This window comes from Pongo pygmaeus, chromosome 7, assembly GCF_028885625.2.
Source record: "Pongo pygmaeus isolate AG05252 chromosome 7, NHGRI_mPonPyg2-v2.0_pri, whole genome shotgun sequence".
Classification (NCBI taxonomy): domain Eukaryota; kingdom Metazoa; phylum Chordata; class Mammalia; order Primates; family Hominidae; genus Pongo; species Pongo pygmaeus.
The window spans coordinates 9,236,446-9,249,201 of record NC_072380.2 but is presented as its reverse complement, the minus strand read 5'-3'; the positions used below and the strand labels follow the sequence as shown (position 1 = coordinate 9,249,201).

Here is a 12,756-nt window from a genome sequence, read left to right as displayed (position 1 = left end):
AGCTTGGGAAGCGTCACTGCGTGGCCAGCGGGCTCCTGGGCTCATCACCCGAGGCACCTGACACAAGTGCAGCCTACCAAATGGAGAGAAAAGCCCTTGATGAATGAACTCCCTAAGGCCAGGCTCGGGTTCCTTAGAGACTGGGGGCACAGCTGCACCCGGGCAGGGTCGGGGAGACAGTTTGCAGCGTCTGGGCTGAGGCTGGGGTGGGGGTGTGGAGGGGCTGTGGCAATAGCAAGGCGTACGCCTCTGGGCGTCCTTTTGCAAGTAGGTGATGAGAGAGGCACATTGGCTGAGGGAAACTGGAGGGTAGAAGGGGGTTGAGGCAGGGGAATGGACAGGAGAGGAACGAGCCTTAAGTCAAACAGGGACCGCGGAAAACCAAGCGTCCACACAAAGAACGAGGGGTCCGTGCCTGACCCCTGGCGGGGAGGCGTGGTACTGCTCGTGGTAGGCGCAGACTCGGGGAACCGGAAGCCCCCCCAGCCTGCCGCGAACTCTTCTGGGCCCCAGCGTCCCCATCTCCCAAATAATGGGTAAGGGGCGGAGTGAGGTCATGCTACCCAGGTAGCTGGACAGACGCATTTTATAAAAACATCAAGTTCATGGAAAAGCGTTTCTTACCTGGAAACTCTTACCTCCTAAATTGTCCTTAACCCTTGACATCTGCTACCACTTGCCTGTGGGAAAACATTAACCTAGAAGACAAAATAGCAGGTGTATGTAACAGGCAGCAAATGACTTTGAACAGAGCCCCCGGCAATCGCTTATTACGCTGTCCGCCATGGACATGGGTACTTGCAGCTGTGATTGGCTATCTGCTTGTAGGAGTAAGAGATACCCTCTTTAGCCAGAAAATAAAGCCCCTAGCCCCTCCAACGAGCCTAGATTTCTCAATAGTCCATGGCAAAGGGTCCCCGAGTGATCAGGTGCCCAAGTGGCGAACGATATGATTGCTGAGAAACTGTCCTGCCTGCCGCAGGGCTCTGTGATTCCCTGGCTGAGTTTTGGGGGACAGTGGGGGGATGTCAAGGTCAGAGTCAGATGGAACTTACAGGGGAGGCTTCCAAAAGGGTGGAGGTTGAGATGCAGGGAAAGGGAACTTGTGGAGGGAGTGGTGATAATGAAGAACAGAATTGGGGAACTTTTTTCAAAGCTTTAAAATGAGGCCCAAATCCCAGTCCCGTTTTTTGTCTTTGTGCCTTACTTCTCGTGCGTGTGTCTCCATGAACCCTCCAGGTGCCTTCTCCCTGTCTGTGAAGGACGTCACCACCCAGGGGGAGCTGATCAAGCACTATAAGATCCGCTCCCTGGATGGAGGGGGCTACTACATCTCCCCCCGGATCACCTTCCCCTCGCTCCAGGCCCTGGTGCAGCACTATTCTAGTAAGAGTGGGCGTGCAATGGGGGCAGGGACTTGTGCCAAGAGCCCCTGGATCTCTCGCTAAGATTCCCAATTGTGTGAGTCATTGGTGCCACTTTGGGGGATGGAAAGATTATCCCAAAGTTAGACCTAAGGGAGGTAGCAACTCTGAGCACCGGGAATTGGTGCCCCTAATCCCCTCTCCTGGCTCAGCAGGGAACCCCTTAGAGAGTAGCCAGCATTTTCGGTCTTAGAGTGAGCAGGTTGATTTTACAGATAGCATGCCCTACTTTGCGCAAACGAAGAGAAAGAGTTGAGTGTGTGTGCACGTGCAGGCGTGTGCACACACCCATGCAGGAGGGTCGGGTGGCTGGGGAGTGAGGGAGCCCAGCTAGGAATGATACAGCTCCCAAGGTAGAGCCTGGCTGCTCTGGTAACCCCCAGCCCTGTCTTTTCTTCCCTAATGCAGAGAAGGGGGATGGTCTGTGCCAGAGGCTGACCCTACCCTGTGTGAGCCCGGCCCCGCAGAACCCCTGGGCCCAGGATGAATGGGAGATCCCCCGGCAGTCTCTCAGGCTGGTCAGGAAACTCGGGTCTGGACAATTCGGCGAAGTCTGGATGGGTGAGTGTGGGCACATGTGGGAGCCTTTCTTCCCCCATTCCACCTGTGCCGCATCCTGAGTCCAGGTTCAGCATTTTCATAGCGTGTCATCCCTCCCCCAGAAGTCTTGAGAGGGAGCGAGGACAGAGGCGAGGACACCCATTTTACAGAGAAGGCAGTGGAGGTACAGAGCCGCGTTGTAACAGCTGGGGCCGCTTATGGTGGTGGCAGAGCAGGAACAGAATCCAGCTCACCCAGCCCCCAAGTCGCTCCCTCCTTCGTTCTCTGCCTGAAGCTGGCTTTGACATTGAGCTGCAGCGGTGCGTTAACTCCCCTTAGCTTTTCATCACCCAGATGGAAACAGGAGGTTAAACGTGATGAGCCATGACGTTCCAGAGCCTGAGTGCACACCGAGGGCAGCCGTGGGACTTTGGCCAAGTCACTGAAGCTCCAGGCCTGGTGTCCTCACATTTCCATTGCTGCTGACACCTGCCCCCTTCCCCCCGCCCCGCCCCGCCCCACCCACCAGGATATAAAACTCGTGTTCCATTTTATCCCTGGACTGGTCCATGAGTCCTCCCTTACCTGGGGCTAATGCCCAAGGTGCCTTTGGCAGGAGCTGCACCCAGGTCCCTACCAAGGCCCATGTCCTCTAGAAAGGCAAGTAGAGTTGTCTTTTGCCCTTCAGGGGACTTCATGGAGTGCGGGGAGAGTGTGGAGATACACGTAGTTTAAGGAGTGGGACAGGACTGCCACGAGACTTCAGAAGGAGGGAAGGAGACCCCCATGCCTGGTCCTCCTGCCCAGTGTACCCCAGGCTGTGTGCTTATTTCCACCAAGGAGCCATTGTGTGATAGAAGAGACTGATTATGTAGGGGAGGGGTGGGGGAAGGAGGCAGGTTCCATGCAGGATGGAAGGACACAGGCCCTGGGTGTGGGGCAAATAGGTGAAATGCCCCCCAGGCGGGGTATATTCCTCCACTGCCTGAGGCCCCATATAGAAGGGACCTGGGACACAAGGTAGGCACCATACAACCATGGCCTCCGGAGCTGCATGTTCCAGCTCTGGCACCTGGAATGGGGTGGCACCTGGGCACTTACCCCGATTTTGGTTAAGGGATCACCTCTGAGCAAGCTGTCTTCTGAGTGGCTTCTTCACTGCTCTGGGCTCAGGTTACTACAAAAACAACATGAAGGTGGCCGTTAAGACGCTGAAGGAGGGAACCATGTCTCCGGAAGCCTTCCTGGGCGAGGCCAACGTGATGAAAGCTCTGCAGCACGAGCGGCTGGTCCGACTCTACGCCGTGGTCACCAAGGAGCCCATCTACATTGTCACCGAGTACATGGCCAGAGGTGGTGCCCCCCGCAGAGCTGCATCCTCAGAGCGAGGCGGGAGGGCTGGGCTTAGCAGGAGGAGGAGGGTCCGCTGTGGTGGGTTCACCAGGCCAGGGGGTCCTGCAGATCTAGGGCATGGTGCGGTGTGGGGGCGGGGAGGGACCGAGGGAGGGTGAGAAACAGGAGGGTGAAGTGGTTCTGACAGAGCCATGTTCTCAGCGCAGGAACAGTTCAGACAGCATTTCTGGAGTGCATCTTCTGTGCCTAGCACTCTTTGATGCCTGCTGGGAGGGACAGAGCATTGCAAAGTCAAACGAGCACCAGGCCAGGCGTGGAGGGGCAGTACTAGATCCAGGTCTCCTGCTTCCTGGTCATGCAACCATTTACAACTGTGTGAATATTTTACAAGGATGGCCAGAGAGGTTGGGCTTGATGGCCTCTGAGGTCCACGGCATGGCCAAGTTCTCATGCCACTTTCTCACTCCTGCTATGACCCTGATCACACACTGCTCCTATAGGATCCTAACATGCCGATGTTGATATAGCTCCCTAACAACTGTCACCAAGGGGGCCCCGGGCGGAGGCTGTGCTGGGGGCGCCTCTAGCCTGCCCCTAGGGCAAGCATCCATCCCTCCCAGCTTTCTGATTCCAGGGGAAGCTGCATTTGTCCCCTGCACCAAACCTGGGGGACAGTTCTCTCCATTCTGGTGCTTTCTTGCTGATGCCTGGTCCTCAGAGGCAGAGGGTGTCTGCCAGCAGGGATCAAGGGAGCGAGGCTGACACAGGGGGAAAGACAAGAAGGGGCATGAAACTTCGAGTCAGAACTGGGGTCCTACTCCCAGCTCCTGGCTGGGTGACTTCAGACAGGTCCCTGCACCTGGCTGAAACCTAACTTCTGGGCAACTGCTGGTATATTGGCTGCCTCCCGGGGTGCTAGGACTGGCATTTTGTAAAGTGGAAGGCACTTGGCAGCAGTAGGTAGATCCTTCCTGATACACCGAGAGATCTGAGGGCACAAATTCCCACTTCCCGCCCCCAGTGGGGAGCCACTCGCACCAGAGAGAGGCTGGCACCACCAGGGGCGGGTCACTTTGCAGAAGGGCACTTGCAACTTCTCTTTTCTTAGGATGCCTGCTGGATTTCCTGAAGACGGATGAAGGGAGCAGATTGTCACTCCCAAGGCTGATTGACATGTCGGCGCAGGTTGGTGAAGTACCAGGTGCAGAGGAGGGGCGGCATGTGCCACCTGCTGCCCACAATGGCCGCTCGTTCCTTACCACCCCATCCTCTCCTCAGCCAGCAGGAGAAGTCAGGGGGTACGGAAGGCCACCTTCCTCTAGGCAGATATCCCCAAGGTCACCCACTGCACTTGGACTTGCAAACCCTGGCCACTGTGCCTCCTGCCCCACACAGCTGTGAGGGAGCCCAGGGAATGGAGCCTTAGGCCCGGGCAGCTGTATTGGAATGAGGCTATTCTGTTCCGAAGGAAGAGAGGGCGAATGGATGTCACGGGAGACACACAGAATTAGTGAGAGTTCCACTGAACCCGGCAGGCAAGTGTGTTCTGTTGTGACCTCATCTCTTCCTTAGATGATGCCCACAGACATCTCCTGTAGGACTTCCCATCCCAGGGGCCCTCAGCCTTTGCACAGCCCTGGCGTCGACCCCAGGCTGATGGGCAGGCCTGAGCTACACACAGATGCCAGGGACATGTCTTCTCTGAGCCCTGGAGGACAGCCCCACCTTCTGCCACCAGGGAATTGCGAGTGCTGGACCTCCTCGGCTACCCTGAACTGATCCTCAGTGTCCTTCATGTTCACATGCAGAACCTTCTGGACTCCGTGAGGTGAAGAGCAGAGTGGAGAGGAGGGTTTAAGCCGAGAGCTCTAGCTGGCAGGAAGCACATCTGGTGGCCCTGTTAAAACTGGAACTCTCAGCAGAAAAGTTTTGGTCTGTGGTCAGCCTGTGAGGCACACACGTGCGTACACACACACACACACAGCTGCCACCGAGAGGAAACCCTCCCACCCACCGCCCACATCAGCCCTCCCCCCTCGCCCAGCCTTACCCAGTAGCGCCGCTGCAGGAACTGATGCCACAACGCCTTTTTCTGCTGAGGTGGCAGGGCCATCCGGGCAGGCTGGTTTTGGAAAATGAGTGCTGGTAACCGGCTTCAAACCCCAGGGCAGTGCTGCTGCTTCCTTTCCTCTTCCTTCTCTCACCCTCCACTGTCTCCTACTCAATCCCCACTACACCCCCTTGGGGAATCTTGTGTGACCCAGGGGCAAAGGATGTGAAAAGCCATCTGAGTTTAATACCTGGATGTAGCCACAGGGTTGGGGGTGAGGAGCCAGAAAATCAGAACCTCCCAGAAGGGCAGCCTCTAACCACATGCTGACTATGCCAACGGCTCTCCAGGCACACACACACACACACACACACACACACACACTCTCGCACACACACAAACGCACACACACACACTCTCGCACACACACAAACGCACACAGACTCACACACAAACACACAGACTCACACACAGACACACACACAAACACATACACAGACACACACACAGACTCACACAGACACACACACAAACACATACACAGACACACACACACACAGACTCACACAAACTCACAGACACACACACACAAATACACAGACTCAGACTCACAAACACACAAAGACATATACGCAAACTCACAAGCACACAAACTCACAAACACAAACTCACACAAACACAAACACACAGACATACAGACTCACACACAAACACGCAAACTCACACATGAGCAGACACACACCTGGCCCTTCTGGGCTCTTCTTTTCTTACTCCATAGGAAGCAATGCAAAGTCCCACCAGACGTTTCCTCCAAGGCCAGATCTGGCCAACCCCACAAGAACCCTGCAATCACAATCCCTCGGGCCCCACTTTGCAGTCAGATGCCACCGGTTCCCATGCCCCATGCCTCGCCACCCCTCTGCCTCCTCTTCCCAGGAAGCCTTGAACTCTTCCCACCTGGCAGAATCCTTATTATCATCCATGGCTCAAGTGTAATGTCATTTCTGTGATGATTTCCCTGGACAAGAAACTGCTAGAGAGCCCTTAGCTCAGGTGTTCCTGGAAGCACTGTTCTTGCTAAGCAGATATGGGCCCTACTCAACATTTTTTTTTTATATATTTCTGGTACTGCTCAATAAATATTAGTTATCAAAACGAGTACTGTTAGATGCTGCCAAGATATATTTAGTACTCAGTGTTATATTCCCCACAGTCCCATACTAGTAAATGTGTATTGACTGAATGGTGTAGCAAGGGGATAGATGGATGGATGGATGGACGGACGGATGGATGGGTGGGTGGGTGGGTGGATGGATGGATGGATGAATGGATGGATGCATGGATGGATGCATGGATGGATAGATGGATGGATGCATGGATGGATGAATGGGTGGATGGATGGATGGATGGATGGATGCATGGATGGATGGATGCATGGATGGATGGATACATGGATGGATGCATGGATGTGTGGATGGATGGATGGGTGGGTGGGTGGATGGATGGATGCATGGATGGATGGATGCATGGATGGATGGATTCATAGATAAACCAACGAAATGCAAGCATAAGGAGAAGTGGAATCAATTCTAGTGCTGGCTTCTTGAAGTCGCATATCTGAAGAGGTAAATGGGGTCTCTGCTTTCTGCCTCAGTTTCTTCATCCATTGATTGGGTGAATAAAGCCTTAGTTTCCTCAGCTAAAAGGTGCCGAGCAGCACCAGCTGCTATCCCTGGCCCAGGCTGGTGATCAGGGGAGGAGAGACGAGGCTCTTCTTCTTCACAGCCTCTGTCCACCTGGATCTGCCAGTGCTCCCTGGGTGCCCCCATGGGGCAGGCGCTGGGTGAGGTCCTCGGTCACAAATCACCTCATCTAATGCTTGCTTCAACCCCCCGCCCTGGAGACCACATCCCTCACATTCCAGGTCAGGACTGTGGCCCCTCTGGGAGGTTAAGCAGCTTGCTAGAGGTCAGAGACTCCAGCCGAGGGCCCCCAGCTCCAGAAGCTGTGCTTCCAGCCAGCCACGGAGAGCTGCCTGTCCCTGCCTCCTGCTCCCCCTCCCCCTCCTTCCTTAACCTTTCTTCTCTTCTCCTTCCCTCACCTTTTCTCCTGCCTGTGTTCTTCTATCTTCTGTCTCTGCAGACCCTTGGGCACAGCTGTGTGGAGGGAGAACGAGGAGGGGGAGGGGCACAGGTAGCCCCTGTGTCTCTGATGCCCATGTCGCTGTCCTGCTGTTCTGGGCTTCTAGGAGAGGAGTTTATTCAGCTGAGGAGCAACACAGCCACCTTTCTACTCCGTCCAAGAAATAGCTTCTTCCCCAGCAGCCCACAGGGGCTGTGCAGGGGACACAGTGTGGGCTCGGTCCTGGAGTGGAGGCCTCCAGGCTGTCCTTCACCATGTGCCTGTTCCCTCAGATTGCTGAAGGGATGGCATACATTGAGCGCATGAATTCCATCCACCGTGACCTGCGGGCGGCCAACATCCTGGTGTCTGAGGCCTTGTGCTGCAAAATTGCTGATTTTGGCTTGGCTCGAATCATCGACAGTGAATACACGGCCCAAGAGGGTAAGCACAGCCCCCAACCACAAGGGAAACCTAGGGCCTTATCTTCCCCAGCTCCCCAAAGCCCCCTTTAACTTCTCCCAGCACAGCCCTGAGGGAAGACACCTGAGGGCTATATGGTTTCTACAACCCTAGATCAGCATTTCCTTCATTTCCCCAAATGTGTTCAGCAGAATGGTAGTGCCCTGAGACCTCCCATGGAGGAACAGCTTTAGGATAAGGTAGGTTTGGAGAAACAGCAGTCCACCCTACTCCCTGTCTTGGAGATTCCCAGTGCACATCAACATATTAAAGGCACTGAGAAGTCCTGCAGCAAAGAAACAGTTTATGTTTGCCTCACCTAGTGCCTCCCAAACTAATTTGAGCTCCAAATACTATTTTTTTTTTTAAAGATGGAGTCTCTGTCACCTAGGCTGGAGTGCAGTGGCACAATCTTGGCCCACTGCAACCTCCACCTCCTGGGTTCAAGCAATTCTTCTGCCTCAGCCTCCCAAGTAGTTGGGATTACAGGCATGTACCACTACACCTGGCTAATTTTTGTATGTTTAGTAGAGATGGAGTTTCACCATGTTGGCCAGGCTGGTCTCTCGAACTCCTGAATTTAGGTGATCTGCCTGACTTGACCTCCCAAAGTGCTGGGATGACAGGCGTAAGCCACGCCCAAATACTATCTTTATATAGCCCCTATTAACCTTCCACGGAATTAGGCTTTCACAGAGCACACTGTGGGAAACACAGCTCTCATGTGCCAGCAGCAAACCAACCTGTATTAGAGTGTCCACAGAGCACACTGTTTTACTCTGTGAATATAACTGAGGGGGAAATCTATATCACAAGAGAATCTGAAGGGATCACATACATTTATCAAGCTAGCAAGCAGTGTCCACTGAGCCTACGAGTCAGATGACAAGCAGACAGGATATGGCTTGTTCTCTCGGGAACTTCAGGCTGGCTGGGGAGACCGAGAAATGGAGGCCAGAGGAGGCTGTGAAGTGCCAAGCCCTGAGGTCTGCTCCAAATGCTGGCTGGGGCTGCAGCCATTGAGGTGCTTCACAGGGCAGCCGGATGTGAGTTCTTCCTCATAGCGGCCCTCGGAGGTACAAGTGTCACCATTTCCATTTTGCAGGAAGGGACTAACGGAGGCGGGCAGGTTTAAATGGCTTACCCAGGCCATGGTTTTTTAATTAAACAAGGCCCCTGTAAGGTGAAACGGGCCCCTTCCATCCTACACGGAAACGTGGTGGCTGCCCATTGAGGCCATCGCTCTCTTTTTAAAGAACCAAAGTGGGTGACTGCGTGGTGTTGGTGTCCATGTCGTCTTTCTGTACTGCAGATGCCGTGTCTGCACTCACCTGGTCATGTGTCCTGGTGTGTGGTAGTGGCTCCCCTGCCATGCCTGGCCGCCCCGCCCTGCGAGGACCCGTAGTGGGGGCTTGACGGAAGGACAGCAGGAGCAGGGGTAGGGATGAGGATGGAGGGTAGGGGCCACCGGCCGTGGCCTCCCAAAGCTTACATGGCTTTTCCCGCAGGGGCCAAGTTCCCCATCAAGTGGACAGCCCCGGAAGCCATCCACTTCGGGGTCTTCACCATCAAAGCAGACGTGTGGTCGTTTGGCGTCCTCCTGATGGAAGTTGTCACTTATGGGCGGGTGCCATACCCAGGTAGGTGGCTCACCCCGCAGCTCGTGACTCCCTGCTTTCCCGGCCGGCCCTGACGGCAGGTCGCCTTTCCTTGGTGCCTGCGGCTGCCCTGTTCTTTTCAGAGTGAGTCCCAGAGCCAAGACGGAGACCCAGGCATGGCATCTGGGGTGGAGCTCTGCCCCCTGCATCACTATTGCTCTGGGACACAGGGCTGTGTCCCCTTCCTCCAGCAGAGGTCAAATGAGTCCCACAAACTGGAATCAAGACAAAGGGCAAATCTGAACTCAAGTTTACTCCCAATGGCTTGTTCTCACTTGAGGACAGGTTGTGCCTACCCTGGCATTGCACCATAGTGGATTCCCCAAAGCCCCTTCCTGTGTGGCCAGAATCGTGGACGACAGCCCCCAGCCCCAATCGAAGGGCTCCGGCCGCTTGGCCCCCGCAGGTGGGCAGGCTCCGGGTCACCTGCTGCTGTGTGCACCTGGCAGCTGCCCATGAGTGATGGGCTTGGCTGTGCCCCTGGTGGTCACAGGTAATCAAGAGAGGGAGGGTCCCATCCTCAGAAGACCTGCCCCGCACTCAGGAGAAAATCTACAGCCTCATTTCTAGTCGTTCCCCAGGCAATAAAAAGTAAATAAAGGGCTGTTTAGAGACTGGGAGGCCAGGCAACGCACAAGGCTGGAGAAGTGGTCTCGGACTGTGGGCACTACTGTCCCCTGCCTGGGCCCACTGTGCCCCGCGGGACGCTCAGGGCCCCCCACCCACCGAGGACCCCCAGCCCCTCACCCCCGCTTACGGTCCCCTCTGCCGCAGGGATGAGCAACCCCGAGGTCATCCGCAACCTGGAGCGCGGCTACCGCATGCCGCGCCCCGACACATGCCCGCCGGAGCTGTACCGCGGCGTCATCGCCGAGTGCTGGCGCAGCCGGCCCGAGGAGCGGCCCACCTTCGAGTTCCTGCAGTCGGTGCTGGAGGACTTCTACACGGCCACCGAGCGGCAGTACGAGCTGCAGCCCTAGCCGGCCGCGCCCGCCTGCGCCCCGTACCCACCTCTGCGCGGACGACCCCGGCTTCCGTGCCAGCCCAGAAGGGCCGCGAAGGCGGGGTGTCGGCTGTGCCCTTTTCTCAGACCCGGAAACCAGTGGGCAGAGGCAGCTTCGCAGGGGGTCCCCGGACGGACTCCTTCACCGACTGTGTACCCTCGGGCGAGTTACGCGGCCTCTCTGTGCCGCCTCATTTGTAAAGAGGGCTGTAACAGTGACCTCGCACGGTCACCCGGAGTTTTCAGTTAGCCCCAGTAAGGTGTTCAGGACTGGTAAGCGACTGTCATCAAGTAAGGCCCCCGTGCTGGGCGCCCCCGGTGCTGGCCGCGTCCCCGCCGCTGCGCCCTGCGTGGACCCCGCCCTGCCCCGCTGCAGAAACCAGACTGGGTCTCCCGGACGCCAGCAGGGGCAGCCCCAGCCTAGGCTGCGCTCCAGCACTGCGGGGCTTTTCCGCAATAAAGTCACGAGTGTTCGAGCTTTTCCGTGTCGTTACCTGTGACAAACTGGACATCGCGTGCAGGACGAGCACGGGGCGCAGGCGTGGCGCAGCCACGGAGTCCCGCGTGGTCTGGGCTCCCGGCGGTTGAGCGGGACCAGCAGGGGGCGCTGTGGCCTCATAAATCCGTGGCTCGGGCCCGCGCCGGGAGCTCTGGGCCGGGAAAAGCCAGGGGCTGACGCTGGGAGCCGGCGCTTTGGGGACGGCTGGGACGAGAGCCCAGCTCCACAGGCTCCGAATTCCCAGGCCAGGTGCATAAACAAGGATCGGGTGACCATGGGGCGTAAAAGCGAGGAACGTCGGCGGCTCCCACTGCATGGAGGCTCTTCACTTGGCATGTTTTTGTTTTCTTTTTAATAGACCGATTTTTTTTTTTTTAGCAGTTAGGTTTACAGAAAAAAAAAGTGGGAATTAAGTAGACAGTCTCCATATGTCGTCCATTTCCCCTATTGCTAACATCATACAATGGTGGTGCATTTGTTGTCATTGATGAGCCAATACTGATAAAATATCATTAACCGAAGCCCACCTTGTGCATCCAGGTTCTCGCTGCCTGTTGTACATGCCGTGGGTGTAGAGGAAAGTGCAGAGACTTGTACCTACCGTTCTGGGTCCCCCACTTGAAAGCCCCCTGGCTCCACTGTGCACCCCCTTCCTTCCCCTTGAACCCTTGCCATCCAGCTTGTCAGCGTTGACTCCTCTGACTGTGAGAACACCCCGAGGTGGGACTATAGCCACCCGGAGTACAGAGGTGGAAACTGAGGCACAAAGTGCTCACACACACACACCTCTTAAGCGGCAGGACGGGGGTGTAGGTGGGGGAAACTGCAGGTCTGGGCAGCAGAGGATGAGAGTGGGGACTTGGTGGGAGAACCCCCGGAAAGGGGGCAGTCGCTGCAGGGGTGCTGGGTGACAGCCACCAGCCAGGAAGGACGCAGTTCACATAGCGTGATCACCTACAGTGTGTGGATTCTCCAGCAGCCTGGGGTGGGTGCGTCACCATTACTACCACGAAGCTGTTTCTGCAGATGGTGAAACGGACAGACTCCATGCCACCAGGCTCCTCTCAGCCAGTTCTTGGCCCTCACAGCCGCCACTGGCCGTGGGCAAGCACTGGATGGGAGCACAGCACTTTAAGGAAGAGGTCTGCAAGGGCAGGTAGGGGCAGGCCTGGGGCCTCGCTGAGGAGCCTAGAGGGACAGGTGTCCCCCAGCTGCTCCAGGATGCTGGAAGTGGAGGAACCTAGAGGTGGAAGTCAGTCCCAGACAGTGGGGGCTCCAGAAATTTTGGGGCCTCTGACCTCCCCCAGGACCTGGTCACACCAGGGTGCTGGAAGGAGGAAACTGCCTGGCCAAGAACCTGGTGCCAGGGGACGTGGCTGGTGGGGGGTAAACAGGAGCGTGGGACAACAGGGTCAGTGGGGGCTCCTGCCAGTGGGGGCCACCGGGACTCATAAATGGGAGGGCCAAGCTGACCTGCTGGGGCTCCTGTGGGGTGGGGCTGAGGAGGGAGCTAAGATCACGGGATGAGGAATGAGCCCTTCCTTCACCTCATGAGCAGGGACCATAGGCCAGGGCACCACCTCCCCGGCCCCTACAGCCCCTCTGAAGTGGCTGCCATGACTCGGGAGCTGTCCTCAAGCTGCAAG

The 12,756-nt window shown here is 56.5% G+C and overlaps 1 protein-coding gene across 3 annotated transcripts in view; it reads left to right on the top strand.

Annotated features, from left to right (window-relative positions):
• Window positions 1-11,089, top strand: part of BLK (BLK proto-oncogene, Src family tyrosine kinase) — a 72,345-nt gene extending 61,256 nt beyond the window's left edge. The window contains exons 7-14 of one of the 3 annotated variants that reach the window (XM_054499238.2): window positions 1,240-1,386; window positions 1,833-1,985; window positions 2,090-2,284; window positions 3,138-3,317; window positions 4,426-4,502; window positions 7,782-7,932; window positions 9,459-9,590; window positions 10,383-11,089. In XM_054499238.2, coding sequence (XP_054355213.1) covers window positions 1,240-1,386; window positions 1,833-1,985; window positions 2,090-2,284; window positions 3,138-3,317; window positions 4,426-4,502; window positions 7,782-7,932; window positions 9,459-9,590; window positions 10,383-10,588 — 1,241 coding nt within the window. In that variant the 3' untranslated portion in view covers window positions 10,589-11,089. Of the gene's footprint in view, window positions 1-1,239; window positions 1,387-1,832; window positions 1,986-2,089; window positions 2,285-3,137; window positions 3,318-4,425; window positions 4,503-7,781; window positions 7,933-9,262; window positions 9,389-9,458; window positions 9,591-10,382 lie in introns of those variants that run through there. The other 2 variants (XM_054499240.2, XM_054499239.2) reach the window with 2 other exon arrangements.
• The last annotated feature ends 1,667 nt before the right edge of the window (window positions 11,090-12,756 follow it).